At 43.3% G+C, this 24,096-nt stretch overlaps 1 protein-coding gene across 3 annotated transcripts in view; it reads right to left on the bottom strand.

Annotated features, from left to right (window-relative positions):
* LRRIQ3 (leucine rich repeats and IQ motif containing 3) overlaps positions 1-24,096 on the bottom strand; it is an 85,837-nt gene that overhangs the window by 41,954 nt on the left and 19,787 nt on the right. For all 3 annotated transcript variants that reach the window (XM_084757662.1, XM_084757664.1, XM_084757663.1), the window contains exons 4-5: positions 20,318-20,451; positions 5,897-6,056 (exon numbers count right to left, since the gene is read on the bottom strand). In XM_084757662.1, the coding sequence (XP_084613788.1) occupies positions 5,897-6,056; positions 20,318-20,451 (294 nt within the window). The remainder of the gene's footprint in view (positions 1-5,896; positions 6,057-20,317; positions 20,452-24,096) is intronic.

Below are 24,096 nucleotides of genomic sequence, written 5' to 3'. Positions count from 1 at the left end.
GGTGGAGCCAGAACTGTAAATGTCTCATTTTATATGGTTGAATTAGAGGTTTGGCTTCATTGTTTTATATGTAGATATCCAACCATTTAGGCATCATTAAAAAAAAAAAGTAACTGCTCTACAAAATTTCACGGTGGTTTCTTGTTATTATTCACTTCATAAAACATGATAATTTATTCCTAGATTAAAGGTGATATTCCTTTGAGGTACATATTCATCTGTGGAACAATTCTAACATTGCAAAATTTTATTTAAAGTATCCTACTGAAGTGTGTGTCCAAAAATCCAGGGAGGATCCACTTCTACCCCATGCAATATGATACTAAGAGCAGCTACAGTTGGGAAATACCAGCTTTACCCAAGCTTGCCCATAGAACCTGTGAGAGATCAATCTGCTTTTCAGTCTCCAGGAATGCAGCTCCCAGTGACCTCAAGCAGAGCCAACAACAGTGCTCAGAGAGCAGGAACCACACAGGATCCACGTCTCAGCATACAGCCTTGGAACCGTGCTTGCTGCTGCTGCAGCCTCAGCCTGAGGAACCTTTTCTGTGGTACCAGAGCAAGGGACTGTCCTCGTCCTTCATCTTCACGGCGGTGAGATCATGAAGCCAGGATACATTCCCAGCAAAGAGTGCATTACATCAGCTCTCTTTACGCCTTTTACACCCAAGGCACATTTTCACTAGAGAAAATTTTACACAACTAGGAATGTAATAAGTATTCAAAGTGACCATTTATTGATAATAAATTATCTGAAATGTATCTTGAAACAATTAATTCTGTATACATACAATTTTGTTAAACATTAGATTAAATTTATATATTAATGAGATGTATGTACTTCTTTAGTTTTAGATAAAGAATCAGATATTGGCGGAATATTAGATTCTGCAGGGCACAGAATGTTTTTCAGAGTTGATTGATATTTTGATTTTTATAGTCATCAATCCTAAGGATGTTGCTTCACATAAAAAAAAAACAGTATAAAATGCCACAAGTCTATTTTGGGCCAGTTCAGTCACTGTTAAAAATACTGTCCTAATTCTAACACAAAATTCATTTAATAATGTGTTTATGAAACTCAAGTGGGAAACTCACATAGCATTTTTTATAGTCAAATAATCTAATAGGGGTCCGTCAAAAAATACTGCTTTGCTATGTGCTGAGAAATGGAGGACTGAGGGCAGGAAAACAGTAAAGTCTTCCTGCCCTGTGTCCTAGGAGAATAGGAAGCATTGGCACACCGAGGGCAGGCTGCACTCTGAGCCCAGGACCCCAAGCAGCACTCCACACACTCAGCGGCTTGTTGTGTGCTCAGGGCTGAGGCTTCGGGGAAATCAGCCCATGGCACAGGCAGGAGCCACCTGGGACATCACAGATGAACTATGTGCTTGGTTAATGTCACTCTGTGACATTATCATTCAAGATCCTTTCACTATTGCAAATGTCTCCTGCCTCCTATATTGTGTTCAGATATGCAGCACAACCCACAGTTTACGAATCTGGACCCCACGTATCCTAGACAACAGTCTCTCCTGTTGACTGAAGATCAAAAAGCATTGATACCAAGTCCACATGCCCAGAACTACTTACTATGTTCAATTTTCAGCGCCAAGAAAGGTCTCCTGCACGTGCAACCCCACCATGAGTGAGGAGATTACTGCCATATGTTTAAATATTACTCAGTAAACACACCCTCCGTAGTTCATGGATTCCGGAATCAAATCCCTGCTTCTAATCTGCTTTTTGACTGGGACCTGGACATATATGTGTGGGGCCGTGGTCACTATGTATAACCCCTAACATCAACTGTCATTATTTTATGCAAAGTAAGGAGGCTATACTCTGTGTTTTGAACTTACAGGTCCATAGTGACCAACTACTCAGAGCTCAGCAAATCTGTAAGGCTTTGCTCATCTGATAAGACCTGGGAAAGGCCTCATAGCCCAAAGATCATGAGTGTGGTCCCTCACTTTACAGATCAGGGCACATCTCACACTTACTCAGACAGTTCTAAGACCGTGGTTTAGTCACCTGTGCTTCCCACAAAGGACATATGGAGATTGGCTCTACATTCCATGCTGGTGGCAATGAACCAGCTGCTTCAGTGTTGAAGTTAGATTCTGAGGAGCTTGAAGAGATGCTGCTTTGTTCTAGACATTGCAGACAGACACTCTTTGTCAAAGACCCTAAGTAACTCACAGGGAGATGATGCCTTCAGCCATCAACCCAGACTCCATCCTGGACCCCGTCCAAGTGAGACTTCCATCCACAGCGGCACTCGTGAGCATGGAGCCCAGCAGCACCACAGACAGAGTGCCGGGTACACTCTGGACACCTACTTCAATGAGAACAACACCCGCAAGATATATTTAAAACCACATCAGATCACGACCTTAAGTCAGTTCAGTGAGAGGTAACAATGCAAACGACATAAGAAAAAGATAACTGAAGATAGGAATGAGAAACGCAAGCCATAAGACAAGCGGTCAGGAAAAGCCTGTGTGGGAAAAGGAAGCACAGCAGAGAACTGGCAGAAGACACCGGAGCGAACAGAGGACATTACACTTTGAGACCGCGTCTTCTGAATTAGCTGGGCTAGATGAAAGAGAAAAGTATCCGAGAGAGATACAGGACACCACTATGCAAAGAAAATGTCAGCACTGGGGGAATTTCAGAAGGTGAAGTCAGGATGGGGCACGATGAAATCAGCACTGAAGCCTCAGGTATCTTCAGAGGCATGTGCATGGCTAAGCACTCCGCCTAGACTCCATCCATCTTCATGTGCACACTTAGGAGGATGGGGCCCTCTCTGCCTCCACGGGCCAAGGGAAAAATCACTAGCTATTATAAGAGTAGAAAGAGAACTTCATGTCACTAAGGAAACACCCACATAGCAAGTGGGCATTTATAATGTGGTGACTCCCATGCTTCGCCCAGGGATAATAAAAGAGTGCCGCTGCAGCCCTGCGCTGTCTACAGACCACCATTCCGGGTTCATGATAACTAGAGAAAGAGAAGACAAAGTGATGGGTACTTCACTTTTCGTGCTTCACTGGTTGCGGACACGCTTCAAATCCTGAGAAGGGCCACCCGTCTGTGTGCTCACAGAGAGATCACCAGCAGTTACACCTTTTCGCTTGTTTGTTGGTTGGTTTTGCTCTTTCTCCATGAGGGTGAAGCAAGAAGCTTCTTGCCACCACAGCAGTGGCTTCCTGTCTATTCAATAGACCCTGAGCCATCTTAATGGCATTGCTGGTTTGAGGCAGGAGAGAAAGTGTTGCCCGCATGTGCTTACCTTCCGTGAGTCCAAGGCTCCGTAAGGGAACTCTATATTATCTAGCTCATCCTGAGCATACGTGTTCTCAGTAGCTTCCGAGAAAAGCAGAATGGGCTGTGCCAAAGGATGCTTTAACTAGTCTCACGTGCCCCACATCATTCAGAATGCCGAGCCTCCTTAGACCTAGATCGCAGGGCATCACTACAGTCCTGCAGCTGCGCTCCCAGCCTGCAAACCCAGCCACCATCAGTAGTGCCCGCAGGCGATGTGGAAACCGTCCCCATGCTCCATTCTTCATCAGACCCAGGCCCTGCGGCTCCCCTCCTGCCTCCTCAACGCCTGCTCTCTGTGTGGTACACTGTCTGTCCACAGACTCAGGATGCCCACTTCACCTGCCCGTCCTGAACACAATTCACTCTCCTGCTTCTGGCGTGCTCCACTCTTCAGATACCAAAGACAGGAACGATTTTAAGTCATTTGGCTGGGAATTTTTTAGCTCAGACAAGACCAAGTTCAGAGACACCTACTGCTTCGCGTAGTTACTGAATCCTGAACTGTGTTCTGCGTAACCCGCCCCACTGTTTTATTGATGGCATTTACAGGAATGACTTCCCTGTACCCAGTGTTTGCTTCCCCCACTCCTTTTCTTAGTCCCTGACCTGTGTTTTCATTGCTTATTGCTTAGATCCTGGTTTCTCTCAGGTTCTCTGAGGAAAGTTTTATTACTGAATTTGTAATAAGCCAAGCTCCAAGGCAGAACAAACTAGACAGGAAAGTGGTGCAATAAAACATAAAACCTTATATCAAATTGCCATTTGGGGTGGAAAAAGATTGAAGGCCAATTCTAAATAGAACAAATAAGTCCTCAAAAATGAAACTGACAAAAATAATTACCACTGTTTTAAGAAACTGAGATGAAGACAGCTTGTATTGTGGTCTGTGAGCAGTGGCTATAAACACTGGCAAAGCCTGAAACAATGTACACACTTACACACAATGAAAGAATAGGCTGCAGTAGTGATGGCTGGCAACGTTACTAATAGGAAATAAATTTAAAGCATTTTTTATATTTAGCAAAAAGTCATAACAGTCAAGTGTTCGCAAGCCCAATACTATGTTCTTTGAAACTTCACTAAGATTAATCATCTTTAAACACTGGCTGCTACTCTATTTTTTTGTTTTGTGAAACATTTTCTTTCTTTTTAAAAAATATATATTTATGTTGTTACACATGTACTATTAAACTACATACAGTAAGAAGAGCCACGACACAATCAGGAATTATATAAATGTTTCATTCATAGTGTTTTGCCTACTTGTATTTGGCAACCTTGAAGAAAACATCTTTCCTATCTTGGTGTGTCTAAAATCCTGAACGTAAATCAATATCATGTCATCCCTATCATCCTTAAAACATCTATCTAGACCTAAAATCATCTTACCCCTAGACAACTAACCTTACTCACTACTCGATACATGTGGTAACGACTTGCATTAAGTGAGCACACGTATTGAGCCTTGTACTTACTGTGTTAGGTGAAGAGTAAGCTGGCTTCAGTTTGCAACAATAACAGAGTCTCTGCACAGAGCAGACACGGCTCAGGTGGGAGCTACAGAGCCTTTTGGTTTTGTTTTGCAGTTTCGTTTTACTTGTTTTGTCTTTTCCCTGCCTGTGAGCTCTAAGATCATGAAGTGTCCTGTCCTCTGCAGCAAATTCACAGAGGTGACACTGATTTTTTGAAGGAAAGAGGTTAGGGTAGAGTATTTTGTCTTTAAAGCACTCAGTGTGCTCCAGGTTCAGCCATGAGCTTTGAGGACCGGAGAGCAGTCATATGCTGTCTTGGATAAGGACAGCGGAAGGACAGTGGGACCACAGCAGCGACACTCTTCCTGTCATGCTCACTCTTCCTGTAATGCTCACGCTTCCTGTCATGCTCACGCGGCTCAGGCTGTCCACAAGAAAATCCACGAGTCAGTCAATCACAGACACAGGACTTTAGAGGTCAACAAAAGGTTCGCACAGTGAATTTTACCACACTGGTAAGGCTTTACCTCTTACATGATCTGACGTCCGACCAGAGAAAGCCGGAAAACATAAGAGTAGTAAAAGCCATGCACCAGAACACCTGGTCCAAAGCTGGATCTAAAACACCTAGCCTATGACCACAATCAAAAGAGCCACAGAGTGCCTAGCACATAGTAGGAGTTCAGAAAAAGCAAGTGAGTTTCTTTCTCTTTCCAGTTTCTTTCATGGCAAATTTTGGCTTATCAGAAAACATTGGATATATGTTGCACCATTCATAAAGTTAAAATCACTAATTCTTAATAAACTACGTGTTTTTATACTTCACACAAGAAGCTTTATGTGACCCTTATGACCCACAATAGTTAAAAAAAAAATAGACAAGCCTAGAATGACACTGCAGCTGTTACAGAACTGATGTGGGGAGGGGCCAAAGCACCATGTGACTTCTGACACCCACAGATTCTAAAGTAGAATCTTAGCAACATACTGAAAATTACTTAAGTGAGGCTGCAGGCATTTCACTCCTATTACATAAGTTACAGCCCCAGTGTTGTGAATGATAAGAGCGGCACGTTGCCGGTTATACTTACTTGTTTCCAGTGCGCGACCTTCCCTTTCACATTACACTCCGGTTTGAAAAGGAAGACATCCTCCAAGAAGCTGTCTTCACGCCTTCCGCCTATGCAGATCCACTGTGTTGCAAGTACCCTGATCAATTTCTCCTGAGGCCTTTTATATATAAAATAGGGCCTGAGCATAAGGAAGGAGAAAACAACTATTAATTTTTTTTCTTACTGAAAAACTGAAAACTACTTACAAATTAGCTGTATCTTATCACACACAGTGACGAGCCCAGTGCACTACGTTTCCCTTACTGCAAGTCAAGAACCAAGGATATGCTGTCAACATGCACACACGATGTGTAAGCTGAGGAATGAATGCACACCCCAAAACAGCGCCATCCTTACACCCCGCTCTGTCCTGCGTGTGACTGTGGAAGAGCTGGCAGGTCTGGGCAGCCCTGGGAAGCCAGAGGTGAGCGGCAAGTCTCGCCTCCACAGTAGCTAAGTGGTGTGTGCTGTCTCGTGGGAGTCACTGGGCATCAAAGTTTATATCTGTCCCACTTTGTGGATGGAGAGGACGCACACAGAACAGTGATGTCTCCAGAAATAAGCCAGCAAAGAATTGCAGCATTTCTGCTAGCCATACCAAAAGGAAAACAAAGAGGCAAATACTTTCACCTTTTAATCCTACGCCATATGTAATGAGATGTTGTCTCGTGAACCATACCTATAAACTAACATCATATTTAATGGTAGGATACTGAATATATTCTCCTCTAAAAGCAGAAGCAAAGCAATGGAAGAGATGACCCTCTCGCCTAGCTACTCAACAATGTGCTGGAACAACCATTTGGTCCATTTTACAATTAAGTGAAAAACACAGGCTAACTCTGCCTTTGATTACAGAGGAAAAATATTCAGCATTAGTGAAAAAAATGTCAGCAGTGCCAACAAAGAGCAGGGGTACACTGATGATGCCAATATCTCTCATTACAGCAGCACATGGCTGGAGAAAAAGTCTGTTCTATATGATGGACACGCAAGAGGGATTAGATAAAAGCAGCAGGCACGACTTGACTAACCACCTTTGAACGAATATTGAAATGAACCAAGCCAATCTCTTGCAAATGAGTCGCTAAGACCAGCAGCATCTCTGTTAGAATGGTAAGCCAAGTAGGAAACATATCCTTCCTGATAGTAGAAGCAAAGCAATTCACTTAGTAGCATTCCTACGTCATAAACAGGCTCTATTTATTCCTCCACTGTCAATGCTTTGTCTACCGATTAGTTCGTATAAGATACAGCAGGACAGTAAAATGTTTAACAGCTCAAACAGAGTAGCAGCTGACCCCTCCAGAGGGGTCGCTCTCCTTTACAAAGGTGTTCCATCTTGTTCTGCGTGCATCTAGCCCATGGGGCAGAACACAGTCACCACTGGGACTGCAGCCAGTGGTGCAGCTAGATAAACATGGTCATCCACAAGAGAAACTTTAATGTGATCTCTCATGGTCAGCCATGGTCCAGCTTAAAGACACTGTGTTGCATCTATCCAAGTGTATTTTGTGAGAAGAGAAGGCTATGTTACTTAAATGGAGAGAAAATACGTAAAAATCAACCATCAAGTATATTACCATAGCTGAGGGCATCATAATGAGAAACTGAGGACAACATTCTGTCCCAAGAAAGTGGGGGGATGGGGGAGGGGGCGGTGGCGGCAAAGAGACCAGGCAGGTGGTTAGGGAGGCAATGCCACCCTTGGCCTGTCTGAAGCACCAACCGCAACCCGCAACCCGCAACCCGCTGAGTTTGGAAATCAGTCTGGAGCTCTGAGCAGCCTCATGCTAGGAGGATGACTTCTGGAATAGAGATAGGAAGTGTCCTGAGGGAAACCCCGTAACTAGTTAAACAGTCAAAGGAAAAGAGCGCTGAGAATTCTCAGAGGGCACAGGGCTAAAAAAAAAAGCATTTACTTAAGGAAATCCAAATTTCGAGTGTAAAGACAGGACTGGTCCAACCACTACCTGCATACTCTTCCCAATGCAGTTCCACGGGAGACAAGTCCAACTGAGTGGGTAGAGGCCTCCACATTGGGGCTCTCTCCACCAGGATCCACTTCAGGGCTATGGCTTCTCGCCAGGATGAGAAGGGACTGGAGGCAGCACCCAGTGAGAAAGGATGTACGGACTAAACACTCCTCCCTCTGCTGCTCCTGTTGGAAAAGCTCCAGCGTGGGTGCATCAGGGGCAGAACACTGAAGCCCTGACTGCCCCTCCTCAGTGATGAGCATGCAGGTGGTGTGATGACAGCTGAGGTAGTCAACACAGCTGAGGGCCCTGCTTTGGAAGGAGGCGGTCCTTTCCCCTCACAGCCCTCCCAGGGATGGGATCTGAGCGCCAGAGCATCAAATCATAGTGCTGCCTTGATCATGTGAAGTAAAGTAACTTGACCGGAGAGCCTGGAGGGTGTTCAGGCATAGAGGTGCTGTAGAAAAGCAGAAGGCTGCAGCACTGAGACTTTAAAGACAGGCTGGTCTGTAGGAAAGCAAGCGCTGCACAGTTCAAAGGAAGTACACACTAACTAAAACCGTCTAGAAGAAAAACACTCAGTAAATAATCCTGCATGTGGTATAGCACCCTTGCATGTTACAGGGCCACTTTAAAATGTCCTGACAAATAAAACATGAGCCACACTGAAAAGGAGCTGGCAGCACAGCTGACTCTGGAGAGAGCCAGATGACTTTAGCATTTCTAGGGGAATTAAGTGTCTGTAGATAGAAGAACTGGGCTTTTAAAACAGAGATCTTAGTAAGGCAAAGTGGGAAAAAATAAAATTCCATTATCAGAAAGTAGAGTAACAATACAAGTTAGTAGAGCAAATCAAGGATATACCTGCATTGAAATTAACACTACAACAAACACCCCAAAAAGACTTGGGTGGGAGGAGCCCATGCCATGGCACATCTCCAACAAAAGTTGCCTACGATGCTTACATAGTTTCAGTGTATAATATTACTGCATTTAAGTCTTTAATGAGAATAATCTTAAACTGGAGCAACTTATAATTCCTATTAGCTGTAATATTGCCACTTAAATCTGCGATAGCATTTATAAACTGTTGCTGTGTCACTTTATAGCTACAGGATGGATGCGCAGTGGGCAGTGAGGTTAGACTTGGTTTCAGAACCAATTACTATTTGTTGATTCATTACCCTTATGGGGCCTTTCACCTGATAAGTTTTTTTTTCTTTTCTTCTAAACAATAGGTCCTTAAACTTGATGGATCAGTAATATTTAACCTCCTTGTTTCTGACCTGGCTCTAAATCCCTAGAGTTTTAGTAACAACTCCTCATGACCTTTAATTTCTAAGTTGTTGCATTTAGTAACCCAGAAAAAAACGTTTGCACTTATGTTTCGCATGGGGCCTCTTACACTTTCTAAACATTTTAGTTAAGGAAAACTAAACATATTTTTCCATCAACATACAAATCAGTTTTTTAAAAAGTCTCTTTATGGTTTAAGGCAATCCTCAAATTCATCTCGGGGAAGTGTGCAACACACAGCAAAAAGCAGAAAGCAACAACACCACACCACAGAAATCATAATTATGTTAGAAGCTTTCTCTCTGTCTTCATTCTGGGCATTTACGTCAAGGGTCAGCAATTATGTTCTCTACAAATCAAAGAAGTGAATATTTTAAGCTTTTCAGTATGTAAGCTGTTTGCATATTTTTCATTTTTATGACAATTTAAAACTGAAAAAAAAATACGCTTCTCCTCAAATACGGGCTGTGTCAGTACTTGAGCGAGAGCAGCACCTTCAGTCAGGCAGGTCATCAGATCCTGACTGAATAGGACACTGGGCCTCAGATGCTCTTCAACACCGGGCCTCAGAGGCTCTGGGAAAACAAGGAAGTGTAAACACATATGCACAGAGAAATATTCACCAGATTTTTGTCACTATGACAAATACTTGAGACAATACGTTTTAAGTTTACTAAGAAGATGTACTAATATAGACAAAGCACAATGGAAGGGCAAGGGACAGTCTATAAGATGGAGGTGATAGCGCGTGCAGAGGGGGGCAGCGAGAGCACCCCAAGTGACAAGAGACTGCTCCAACTCACAGCGCCGACAGTTCAGCCCTTGGCCATATGACACTGTTGCTTCGGGTGTGACTTGAAGCTGAGCACCGTGGTGTGGGGCAGTGTGTGGCGGACCAGGCTGCTCACCTTCCTGGCTGGTAGGCAAAGAACGAGAGAGAGAGTTCACCGCCCTTGTGTAGCTGCTCCTTCTAACTAAGACAGTCTCCTGGGGAGGAAGTCTCTCTCACAAGCTGTGCTTCCTGAAGCTCAAAGAAGACAGGGGCCTGAGAAGGCTGAGACTCACAGATTCTACTCTGAGGCTGCACAAGTATTTTTTAATTAATTAATTTATTCAGATTACAACTCAATTCTTATCCCATCACTTGTATCTTCCCGTTCCTCCCTCCCCCCCACTTTCACCCTATTCCCCTCCCCTAAGTCTGTGACAGAAGGGGACCTCCTCCCCCACAATATGGTCACAGCCTATCAAGTCTCATCCTGGTAGCCTGCTTATCCTTTCTCTGAGTGCCACCAGGCCTCCTCACTAAGGGCAGGTGGTCAAATATGGGGCACCAGAGTGAATCCACACACATGAGGCTACACACGTATTAAATAAGAGCTGGGTAAGAGAAAGCTCTGGGGTGAAGCTGTGGGTGAGCTAGGCATGGAGCTCCAGGCCCACAGGAGCTGTCACCGTGCTGGGGCGGGCTGACGGTGCTGTATACCATTTTGACTAACTCATGCTTCTGTAAGACCCCGCACCCACACTCCTGTAAGTAACCCCAACAAATGGTTCATGATGCCCGACTGCCGTGGACTCTTTCCTTGCTCTGTCAGTGGCGCTACTGTGGTATAAATAGACAGTTGCTTATAGCTCTCCAAAGAGCATCGCGCAATACACCGCACCACAACTACCCACAATAACCTGCTTCCTTCTCCAGGCTTTTCTTCTTCAGTTTCTGCCATCTGCCAATAATACTGACAAAGCCTTGGAGGACACTCCAGACACAGCCTAGCAATGCACAGTTCTCACCGAGGGTACCAAACCAGTCTGCCTGTTGTGACACTATGGTCTGCCCTAACCTGGATTTGATTTACATTTTACAGAGCAGTACGACACCTGTATTAATAAACGCTTTTGTCTCCAATATGAGCAAGACTTTGTAGAACGGATATTCTTACCTATCTTCCTAAAACCTATTGCATGAGTCACATAACCTAGATTTAGCAGATACAGAGTCTTCCTGGGTTTGTTCTGTCTAAGGCCGTGGCTCTCAACCTCCCTACTGCTGCAGCCCTTTAATACAGCCCCTCATGCTGTGGTGACTCCCAGCCATAAAATTATTTTTCTTGCTACTTCATCAATGTAATGTTGCTACTGTTTTGAGTTCTAATGCAAACATCTGTGTTTTCTGATGGTCTTAGGTGATCCCTGTGAAAAGGCCGTTTGACGCCCACCAGGGAGTCTGGATGACCCACAGCATGAGAGGTGCCACACCTGCAGGGACTGTGAGAGGTTGCCATGCCTGCAGAAACTGTGCCTTTGTCTTTTTAGTGACGCAGCAACAGAAGGTCTCAGACTGATTGACACGAGGAGGAGCAAGGGTATTTCTTATAGTCCTAGAGGTAAGGAAATCCTAGATTCACTGGAACCACTAGGGAAGGCCTTGTTGCTACATTAAAAAACAAAAACAAAAAAAACCTAGAAATCAGCACATAGGTCTGTCAAGACATGTACTGACAATGTAGCAGCAGAGGCTGTAGGAGCAGAGCACTAGAACACAGTGCTCTGATGAGGTGCACACTCCTAGGCTTGCTCTATCACTTCGAAAGTTTTTCAAATACCACTACTAAAATGTAATAAATGTATTTTCTAAATTACATTCGAATTGGATATCTAAGTGCAGTATCCCCCCCCATGCCTATGAAACAAATATTTGTAAAATCATAAAAACATTGACTCAAGAATATTACTTTTCTAGGATCTATGCAGTGGTAGCAGAAAAAAATAGTTTTATTTGCCCATGACTTATCACTCACAGATGTGAGTACTGTATGAATAACATACAGGTTAGTAACCTCAGAAAAGTTATTGAAGAGATTTATGTGAGCATCTGGCTTATAATACTAAACTAGAACTTTAATACACAGCTACTAAATCTAAGCCACGGTCTACTTGACATCACACCAAACGTGCAGAATAGTTAAGGGAACTTTATTATACCCAATTTTATATGGTTTTCTCATAAAAGTATAAACAAGGTGAAGTGCAGTCTTTATTAAGAATTGCTTGACAATAATGAACATTAGCAGCCAAACTTTATCTGATGCGTGCATTCTCTGATGCTGTCTAAGTTCTCACTATTTTTTCAGAGATAGCTCAGGCTGCCCACAATCCTTTTGCCTCAAGCTCACAGCCCTGAGGTTACAAGTTTGAGATATACACACTCACTGCTTTCTGGATGTCTGTGTGTGCTCTCCCACCCGGGTCTCTTTCTTGTTCAGTGAGGATTTTGAGACATCTGCTATAGTGCAGGGACAGATTAAAGTTCAAACACACTATTTTTCCATATTGTACATTATTGAAGAAAAATCCAAGTTTGAGTTTGTTTGAACTCTTGGATGCTGTTATTTAAATTATTATCAATGTATGTCAATGCACGAAATGCTAGGTCTCATGACTACGCGCTCACATGTTTATATCATATATGTGGTCACGCTCACCTTTTTAGCCCCTGTACTACCCAGCCTCCCTACACTCCCGTGTTCTTTACACTCTGGAAAAAGTGTCACTTCTGCTTTCATGTCTGCATTGTTTTAAGCATGATTTTTACATGATTTTCACATAAGGAAACATTTTTATTTATGAATCCTTATTTCTCTCCACTGATGACTTCAAATTCTATCATTTCTTGCAAATGAGATAATTGTATTACTTTTATGACAGAATAAAACTCGATTGTGGGTTTATTCCACACTTTCTTCATGCTCTCCTCAGTTGTTGGACTCCCGACTAACTCCGTGTCTTGCCTCTTCTGACTAGAGGCATGGCAGATGTGCATGTGCTGCTGCCTACACGGCAGGCTGACTCCCACCCTCAGCTTGTCACCACGAAGGGTACAGCTGAGGGAACCTCTGACTCCTTTCTGTTGTGTCCACAATAATTTATACTTTCATTGACAGAGTTCCAGAGCCCTGCTGCCCACCTGTGCTGAAAACATTTTTGATGACAGCCATGCTGACTCGGTTGAGATGAAAACTCAGTGTTGTTTTTATTTGTATCCCCTTCGCATGTTTATTGGCCACTTTTAGCTCTTTGAGAATTATTTGGTAAATTCACTGATCAGTTTTTTCACTGGATTATTTGGAGGCCTGGAGAGAGACGGGCGTTGCTTGTTTAGTTCTTTAGGTATTCTGGATGTTAGTCCCCTGTGTGATGAATAACTGACAGAACAGTTCTTTTTCCCATCCTGCAGTCTGTCTTTCCATTCTGTTCCTCACTTCCTTGACTCTGCAGGAGTATTTTGTTTTAGGTGGTGGTGGTTGTTTTGGTTGGGCTGGTTTTGAATCTGATAAAAAATCCTTTAAGTTTTTGTTCTTATTTCTAGGGTTATTTGAATCCTTGCTTATGTCTGTATATTGAAGTATTTTGATTAATAATTTGTCATAGAACCACACACTGATCCATTTTATACCATCAAAATAACCCATCCTTGAACTGATCATCGTCCCGCCCTGTCAGGAGTGTTGGGTAGTGTAGTTCTGAGTCCTTCCTCTCATCCTTCCTGACACACTGTGTGTACTAGATGACACACTGTGTGTACTAGATGACACACTGTGTGTACTAGATGACACATTGTGTGTACTAGATGACAGCCGTGCCGTGAGCTGTGCAGACCTCCTTGTGGAGCCCATGGAGAGGTCCAGAGTTTCTTTGGAACTTCCATGTTTGGCCCAAGGCATTTCCTAGTCAATGACCATGTACGTGGAAGACAATATTGCTAGCCCATTTCTACCTGACACAAGACACCTGTACTTTACAACCTCCTGCAAGGATCCTCAGATGACCTCATCAACAGTTCTTCTGTTAGATTACTACTGGAATCCCGTGTTACCATACCCTGTTTTCTCTGTCCCTTCACAAGTGTCAGATTCATAAACTGACACCTTCCGGCTGCATTCTTCTCCTTGGCTATATATGTGAAATGCATTTCTCCAGTAGCTGTTTGAAATGCTTTTCTTGTGTGTCCATGTTTCAAAGACAAACCATAAAATGAGTGCATTATAAGTATTAACTCCTTTTTCTAATTCTTTAAATAATTTAGGGGTTATAGCTTAGAGCTTGCAAACTCACACTTGACATCAGGATTAAAGTTATTCTGTTTGTACATTTCTGCTCCTGTAGTGACTTTCATTCACCTCACCGAGGCACGCTGACGTAGTGGTACACTGTGCTGAAGGAGAGGGAGCTTAGTTGTCACCCCATGCACTGAAGATCTCAGAGAAATGAGGTCACTACTTGACGTCTGAGTGATAATAAATGTATTCACTGTCTAATATACAAATCAAAACTTATTTTTGTTGTTGATGTTGTTGAGTGTATTTTGTGTTGGTTTTTTTTTTTTTTGGTTTGGGGTAAGGTTTTTGTTTGATTTTCTTGTTACTGCTGTTGTTGTCTTGAGACATGTAATACAGGTTGCCATTCAGCAACTGTGCATCCATGGCTGACCTTAAATTTCTGATTCTCCTGTCCCTACTACCTAAATGCTTGGATTACAAGCAAGCACCCCCAAGCCTGGCTTTTATGTGCTACTGGTGATTAAACCCAGAGCTTTGAAGATGCCAGGCAAGCACTCTGCCAGCTGAGCTACATCCCCAGAGAAAGAAATCAACTTTTAATTCAGTTTACTGAATTTATTTTAACCTCACAGGGGCACTGGATTATATCAGGTGATTTTGCTGAGACACGGAGACGGTTTTTCTGCCCTCACTACCTTAAAAACAGTGTGCTAGTGAAACCTCCTGTGTGTCTGGCTGGGCAGAGGGTCTTGGCACGGAGCTTGAAAGAATACTCACTTCCGAGCTCACTCTGGTGGGCAGAATACAGTTTTGTTTTGGACTGACTTCTCCGTTTTCTGCATGACTTTTGTCACGAGTGTCTCCCAGCTAATGATGACTGCTTGATGGTGCTTTGCAGGTGCTCTTCCCCATGATTGACATGCAACAGAAGATAAAATTATCCTTGTGCTTCAAAAGTCCCTGATGTATGCTGCCAAGACCTAAGAAAACTGCTTTCCGAGTTGACGTGATTGGGTTGGAACCCCTCAGATATACAACTTGGAGGTAATTACTAGTGTGACAGCAGGGCAGCGGGGCGTAAAAGCCACATGGGTCAACTGCCCTGTGTGAAATGAGGAAAAATAAGATGGAGCTTTTAAACTACAGACACACACAGTGTTCGGGTCACACAGGGTTCAGCTGATGCTGAAATGGGCAGATCCTTCATTGTATCTCTGGTAAGCTAACTTTGTGCTCCTGGGATAAGCTTGGGCTGCTTATGAGGTATTAATGTCTGTTTGTACTGAGGAACGTGACGCCTAGGCCTGTCCCGGGACGGACTGACCTACACTTCTTGTTCTAGTAGTGCTCTCATCCAGTTTGTGACCATTCGAGGCAACAAGCAAGACGCGTTCCTTTGCTCTCTAACAGCGTTAATAAACAGCCTGACTACTCAAGTCGCCTAGGTGTGCACTCTCATGGTAAGTCTAATGTACGCTGGGTGTCTGGCTTTTTGTTGTGTTTTGTTTTGTTTTGTTTTAAGAAATCATCCATTTCTCATAAGACAGTACCAAGCAGTTACAATGCAATTATCTTGTTGTATTTTGTGTCTGACATCCTGACCCCTCTGGTCCCTTTTTTTGCTTTGCTATATTTTTATTTCTTCTCTCTTTGCTTCGCTGATCTATTGCAGTATTGCCAATTTATTGCTCTTTAAAAATAACTGATTCTAGACTATTGATTTTCATGTACTTTCCTATTGTTCACTGTGTGTTCTAGTTCCTCAGTTTGTTACATTTCCATTACCTCTGTCTACACTCGTATTAAACGCAGTTTCTGTTTTTTTTCTCCTCATGCACAGATGCTTAATCTTTGATGCATTCGTTTTATCCTTCCCCCACACACAATCAAATGAGCAGCACAAGCCACAAGATCGCATCCTTTTTTTCCATGCCTTGTGCACCAGAAGCTAACTGGCTGCCCTGCCATGTGATGCTATGCACAGCTATGATGTGCCTGTGATTCAATTGCCCTGTTGTATTTCGCTCGCTTCACACAGGACAGAAAGGCTTTCCAGTTGTCTCACTGGACCTTTGCTCCCTGCTGTCTCTTCCATGCTCACATTATGTCAGAGGGGAAAGGGCGTTTTGCAAATGAAATTATGACGATAACACCTGCCCTTCAAGCAGAGTATCTGAGAGATTCTCCTGATCAGTGTGAGGACCTGGGAGGCAGGAGCTCCTTGGGTACTGAGAGAACACATCAGAGAGTGTGAAGCACAAGACCCCCTGACCCTCTTCTGGCTGTCAGTCGTGGTGTGCTGACTGGTCGTGGTGTCACAGTGATGTGGTGCTGATGCTGCAGGAGAGAGAGATGTGAAGTTTGGAGACACGGAGACCAACTCTTTTACTATAGACTCCAACAGAAAAAAGTTAAAACAAAACTTCTGCCTCTGCTCAGCCACAGCCAAGGGAGTCCTTGTTACACAGAACAAGTCAAGCAAATAAATGATACATGAATACATTGTTTTGTCTTTGGAAGCATAATATCAAGTTGGATAAAGCTTTCAAAAATTAGAATGTAATAATTATAGGTCCTCCTATTTTACTCCTGCTACAGATATAATATATTGTCTTCTTTTGAGATTACTAAAATTGCACAAATGCATTTCATCTTATTTACTTGGACACAGAGCAAGTATGCTTAACATATAAATAATAAAATTATGACCTCAACTAAAATCTAAGTAGAAACCTAGCATTCAAAAGGTTCTCACCATATGGTCCTGTCTATCAAAGGAACTCATAATGACATAGTGCAAACTATGACAGCATAGTCTTTTCTAAATAAGACAACCTTTACTTTTTTGAAACTGTGACTTTCTGAAACTATACCTGATTTTTTTCTATACCTGATTTTTACCTATTTTATACACAAGAAATAGTCAACCACCTGAAATAAGCTATTTGAATTAACCTATAAACTCTGGCTATGGTTAAATATCAGTTTCTGTAACTGTTACTCTCATAACTATAAGATATTTTAAGTATAAAAAGTTCTTCTATGAAAATATAAAATATGAATCGTGGTGGTTAAAAAAAAACCTGATACCTGTAAGACTCTAGAGTTTAGAGGGGAGAAGACAGATGGAGGAACTAAGACACATGATGATCAGAAAGAAAACAGAAATAAATTCCCAGTGCACCTGGAAAGACAACTTAACAACCCTGAACTGCCGATCACATATTCCATGCAAGAGATAAAGCACACGGGGTAGGGTTTGGAATGGTTGAGGACTATGAAGTCCTCATATTAAAACCCAAAGCTCAGAGGAAGGACCTGGGGAAAGAATTAAAATTAAAATGGGAAACATCAGACAGGAGCGAGGTCTGCCATGGAATGGGGACAGTGGGACCCACGCCAGAGGACCCCAAAAGGCACAGCAGAGGGCACATCTTCAGGTCTGGAAGCACAAAGCTATCTTCTTAAGGATCAGGAAAATTGGTTTTGTCTTAAATGGACAAAATAAAAGAAAAAAGAAGCCATGTAGTCTCATACAGACATGTATATAATAAAGGATAAGCAGGAAATGGGAGAATAATCGCATCCCTACCAATAATAAGAGCAAGGCTAGTTAGCAAAACCTAGTTAGAAAAAAATAAACAATGAGCTCTGATGAGGACATGAACTACGGGATAGAGTGAGATTGCACAGGAGTCGGCAAAGCAACACTGGCTAGAATCAGGCAGGTTTAGAAATGAGGCAAGAGTGCAGAAAGGGGCTGGCACGTTAAGTCCAGTCAGACTGAGAAGGGGTAGGCCTACCACAAACATGACAAGAATGCTCCAATAGCAAGGAGAGGAGGATAAAATATTCATAAATCTAACGAGATATAAATCACTAAACAAGAAGCCCGTACTAGTAAGTTAAACTATTATGCAGCATTTTTCAGCCTATGGCTTCGCAGACTACGCCGCTGATAGTGGTGGGTTCCTAATTGGTCAAAGAGTGTTTTGTATATACTATAGGATTAAACTAATGTGTGAAATTATTGATAACTTGGTAATCAGAGTCTCCTGGAAGAAGAGGACAGTATTCAATGAAGGCAGTGAAGAGCCTGTGTCATTGTGGGAAGGATGGGATTATACACCGAGCATCTTGGCTTAGGAACCAGGATGCCCAACTGTCACAAGGCATCTGTGGTTCCTAAATCATACTCTTTACATGCCGGTCCTTGCTGAAAGGACTGGAGGTCTTCGCTGATAGTCCATGCCAGGCGTGAAAAGACAAAGCAGAAGGCATTATGACGATGCGGGACACGTGAAATCAACGGCATGGCACAGATGATACGGATTTTCTATAGCCCTTCAAGTCTTCCCAACCACCCACAGGTGAGCAACACCAAGCGGCTGCCCAGTGTGCAAAACAGATGCCAACTGCCCATCAAGTTTAAAACTTACCCTGGCAAAGACCCGAGACCCACACTGAAGGACAAGCTGAGACTCTGCGCATTGGGAGACATGAAGTGGATGCACCCAGTGCTGCACCTGAGCCGCACTCTGATTAACATCCGTGTCCTGTTACCTACGGCGTCTTCCCTACGACCTCAGTCTAGCTGCCAAGTAAGTATAAGCCTCTGTCCATTTGCTAAGATGTAACACAGATTTCCCTTCACCCACAGAGTGGTATAGCAGAAAATCCTCCACTCTGAAACATACAAGACTGATAATGCTTCTAGGTAAATTCTGCATAGAGGGTTTCTGGGAAGTGTATGGTACTTGGGCATATAAAGGAAAACTGCCAGGAGAAATGCAAATATCCTGCAGCATGGAGGGAGACACTTGTCAGACTAATGCCCTGGGGCCGAGGTGGAGCCTCTCTTGGCACTGCTCACTTTGCAGCATCTCCTGGCCTGGACACTAACATCTCCCACAGAAAGATGCACAGAGATCCTGGTCCCAGATCCCACAGTATCTTCATTTATTGCAGTGCTCACCAATCCCACAGACATTTATGGGCACTCATTGTTCCAGGCACACAGAACAGAACCGGGTACCGAGACTGCCTCGGGAGTTCTCAGCACTGCCTCGATGCAGGCACTGAAGAGGTGGAGCTGGAGACTAACCAGAGAAGAGCTCTGCCCTGCAGAGGTTCTCCTGCGCGCTGAGGGGGCAGGAAGGAAGAAGGCCTGGGAAATGCAGGCTACGCTTTCTGGCCCCAGAGAACAACAGTGGAGGGTGAAAGTGGCATCCAAGGAGAGCAGCTCCTCCTGCCCGGCACCGGACGCGCTATCTCAGTCCTGTAAGTCCAAGGGCACTACTATTAGTCCCAGCTCTTACCATTTTACACGTTTGGCAGAGGAAGACACCCTGCCTTGGAGCAGTGAAGCCATGTGCTTGATGGGACAAATCTTTAAAGAATCAGGCATCGCCTCTGTCTGGCCTGAGCCACAGAAGAGTGCTCACAACAGGACGCCCTCCCCACAGCACTTGAACTCGGATTACATATGCTGAGACAGCGGATGCTGCTCGGAGAAAAATAATTTTATCTTATGTCACATCAGCATCAGATGGCAACTCAAATCTGAGGCCAGAAACACAAACTAAGGGCATTAAGCAAAGATCCCAAGAAAATCTAAAATCCTCTTGTACTTTCAAGTTATATATGGCTACTATTACCATGATGTAGCTATATATAAAAATCCACATGTCCATTTTATCATATATATGTATCTATGTATGTATGTATTTATATCATATTACTATGCATGACTATGCTTATTATGAGAGAGAATTTCCACACATGTTCTTGGTTGCATCTTTAAGCTTAATAAAAATATCAGAGTATTCAAACAATTACAAAAATTGTACTTATTAGTTATTTCATAGTCAGTTTAAAATATAAATAGAGGTATCAAATTCTAATTATGTTTCATAATATGGCATTTTCCTTAAAACTAAGTCAAGCATTGTATAAATATCATTTTGAAAACAGAGGATACAAAAGTACAAGTTATTACAGAACTTACGTCTTAACCTTGATATTTTATCCCATTTCAACATTCAAGTGGTAAAGAAAAAGAAATATACCTCATGCGTTTCCTAACTATGTAACCACGTATCCATCTTTGAACAATCAACACGGGTGAATTATGAGCCAGAATTCCATTAATCCTTGAAATTATACGCTTGATATTTTTTGTTTCATCTTCATAGGTTGTACCCTGCATGAAGAAATTTTATCCAGTAATTTTTATCTTTCATTAGAGTATTTCCCAAATACCTAAATATATTAATAAAACATTCAGTGAAGTCTTTTCGACACAATAGTTAAACGGTAAATAGACTTTAGTATAGGTTAAAATATAAACATTATTACTGTCAAATAATTCCCATGTTCTGCACAATATGGAGATCCCTGGCAGGACCCTCCATTCCAGGCTGTTCTCCCAATCTCCCAATAATCATCCTCTCTGGGAAGAAGTGCTGTGTACTGGTGCCTCGTTATGCTTGAAGGTGACCTGTCCTGTGCACTGCTGTAAAGAACGGGCTGAATGCAGAATTCCTGCAGGAGGAACAACTCCTCAGAGTGGTACAGCCTAGGTGTGTGACTGGGGACTCTGCTTTGGAAGCTAACAGTGTCTACTTGCAAATCTCCAGACTTTAGGGTCACAGACTCACTCTGTCTCATTCATTGGTGACCAGTTAGAAATATACTCACTTTTTCTCATGTTTAAAATGCATAATAATACATTAGAAATAAAACATTTACATTGACTTGAGGCACTGTTGGATGACACTATTCCTACGGAGATGTGAACAAATGCCTGCTCATACCAGATAGAAAGTAACAAATATCCAGCTTAGGTAACCAATGAGTTTATTGGGGCTATTTACAGGAGTGTGGGTGAGGGTTACTCACAGGAACAGGGATGACTCTAAGGCAGCTACATCACAGCAGTACACCCCAGCAGAGGTGACAGATCCCACAAGCTAGAGGCATGGCGCTCATGTGATGATATACGGGTGGGCAGCTCAAGAGATCAGAGCATGTCTTCCAGGGAGCTCTGCTGGCCTGGCTCTCTTCCAGGCTCCTAGGCTGGCGGCATGTCCTCAGCAGTCCTCAGTGCTTACATGGTCTTGGAGAAGGCTAGGCTTGTGCACCTGCTGGGTTTCAGGGACTTCCTGTGCTTTAGTAGGCTTTCTTTTAAAACACTGAGTCTTAACCAGCTCCCTAGGAAGAAACTGCTGCACAATAGGCCTAATCCTAAGAACTACTAGTTCTGAAGCACTCAAAATGCAATTTTCCTACTGGACAGGATACTCAATTAGCCCTGTCCTTCTAGATCCTCCTCTCCCAACTCACACAGCGCTGCAGAGTTCTGCATTTGTTACTGATCATCATGTTGTGGGGTTTTTGTTTTGCTTTGTTTTGTTTTGTTTTAAGTTGGCCATAGCTTACTTTCTTTTCCAACAGCAGTAAAGACAGATGAAAATGAACAAACAACCCCGACGTGATCCGTGAATTAAGTCCTATTTTCTCCCTCTCTCTGAGTCTCCACAGGTTATTGCCAAGCAGAGGCCCCCTGGAGCCCATCTGAACACACAGCATGTGTGCTTCCTACACTTCTCTGTCCCCACTGAAGGTCGGCATTGGAGTTCCCGGCACACGATGTTTGTTCCTCACCATCCACAGGCTTCCTTACTGCTCAGTCTCACTGAGCTCTGCCCTCTAGGTCTGCCACAGTCCCTCTTATTGATCCCTGTGCACTTAAGAGTCAGACAGCAAAGCTTCGCACAGAGATCCCAGTACTTACACGTAGATGAGCTATTGGTTCAATGTCTTAGTCTTTCAGAGTCAGCTGCTCCTTTTTGACATCGATCTGATCATAGTCCCCTTCTGAGACAGTGCCCTTGTCACTCCTCCATTACACACCAAAGTTGTGAGCTTTACACACCAAAGTTGTGAGCTTGACCTAACCCCAGTGTCTTAGTTGGGGTTACCATGGCTGTGAGGTAACAGCATGACCAAGGCAACTTGGGGAGGGAAGGGTCCGTTTTGCTTACACCTTCATGTCACTGTTTATCACTGAAGGAAGTCAGGGCAGGAACCTGGAGGCAGGAGCTGATGCTGAGACCATCGAGGAGTGCTGCTTACTGGCTTGTTCCCTGTGGTTTAGACAACCTGCCTTCTTACAAAACAAAGGAGCACCTGCCCAGGGATGGCCCAAGCCACAGCGCAAGGGGCCCTCCCACAGCAACTGCTAATTAAGACTACAGGCTGATTTTATGGAGGCGTCTTCACAATTGAGGCTCCTCCTTCTCCAATTACTCTAGTGTGTGTCAAGTTGACCTAAAACTAGCTAGCACGCCAGAAATCCTGGGAAACTGTGACCATCCTTGTGTCACAAAATGGCTCATTGCAGAAAAGCATCCGTTCTCTGACCACTGCTTCATGTAAAGCTCCTGGATCCCCTTGTGTCTACTTCAGGCCTGGCACAGAGCTCTCATATCCCACAGCTCACCTCCTGAGGGCTTACTGAATTCTTTGGTCCCCACTATCTACACGAGTAAGGGGTTTTTGTGCCAAGCACATTCTTTCCCCTGTTCACGTGAACTTTGGCCCAACCTTGACATGAATCATAACAAAGTCTCTAAAGAGTGTTGTTTGGGAAAGTCTCAGAATGGGACATTCTCCCATGTTTTGCCAGCCTACAGCTTCATCTCACATTCTTGTGCTGAGCTCTAAAGCCAATCCCCCTGCTGCCCCCTAAGACCTCTGCAGAACATAGGGCCACCACCTGCTCTGCACCACAGCAGTCCTCCTCTCTAGGACTGCAAGCCCTTTCCAACAGTGAGGTCTACTAACCAAGCCCTGATTTGGTTTGTAATCAAACAAGCTTATATAATAATGCAGTTACATTAGTCTGCCTTCACTACACAGCTGAACAACCCTTTACCTTGCACAGATAGACAGACACTGCTAAGTCTGCTTTATCACTTACACTGGGCACCAGCTGACTGCTGCATCACTAATTTGTATTTTAGGCCTTCAAGCTTGACTTGAGTGTTTCAATCAATTGTTCTTGTCACACTCAATTTTCTCTCTGTTCTCTCTCGTCCCCAGTGTGAGTGTGTATGTGTTTGGAGGTCAGAGACAACCTCAGGTATTGGTCCTCAGCTTCCACCTTGTTTTAACAGTCTCTTTTTTGTTGTCTGCTACTATGTACACCAGGCCAGCAGGCACGTGAGCTTTCAGGGATTTTCCTGTCTACCTCTCATCTCATCATATGTGTACAAGGACTACAGACACACACTTCTGACAGGCTTTTAAGTTGTTCCTGGGGATTAAAGCCCAGGATACCATGTGATATAAATAGCACTTCACCCAAGAAATGATCTCTCTAGCCCCTCTCTCTCTTTCTTTTTGAGACAAGATTCTCTCTCTAGCCAAGCATAACCACAGGCTTCTGAGCCTCTTCATTCCAACTCCTGAATGCAGGGATTGCAGCCATCAACTTCTGTGACCCAGTCTCCATCTCAATTTCTTTTAATGATTTGAAATGGTATAATAATCTAATCCCACTTCTTTTCTCAGTCTAAATTGTGGTTCTTCTTCTTCTACAAACTTTAGGCAGCTAAGGGTTTCTTTCTATTTATTTATTTTTCACCTCTTTGCTAACTTCTAAGGGTCACCTTCATTGCTACTTTTTTTTTTTCTGCCTTACAGATGCAAATTATCCTCACAGTTACATTTCCTATCAGGAATTACCTCTTAAATTACAGCCTATAAAATGAACTTCTGGTTACATTTCTTCACTTATGTATCAAAAGTTGAGACCAGTATCCCCCTACTTCATCCAAATGTC

This window comes from Acomys minous (genome assembly GCF_964271855.1).
Source record: "Acomys minous genome assembly, chromosome: 14".
Classification (NCBI taxonomy): Eukaryota; Metazoa; Chordata; class Mammalia; order Rodentia; family Muridae; genus Acomys; species Acomys minous.
The sequence above is the reverse complement of the archived record's forward strand: the minus strand, read 5'-3'. Positions and strand labels throughout refer to the sequence as shown.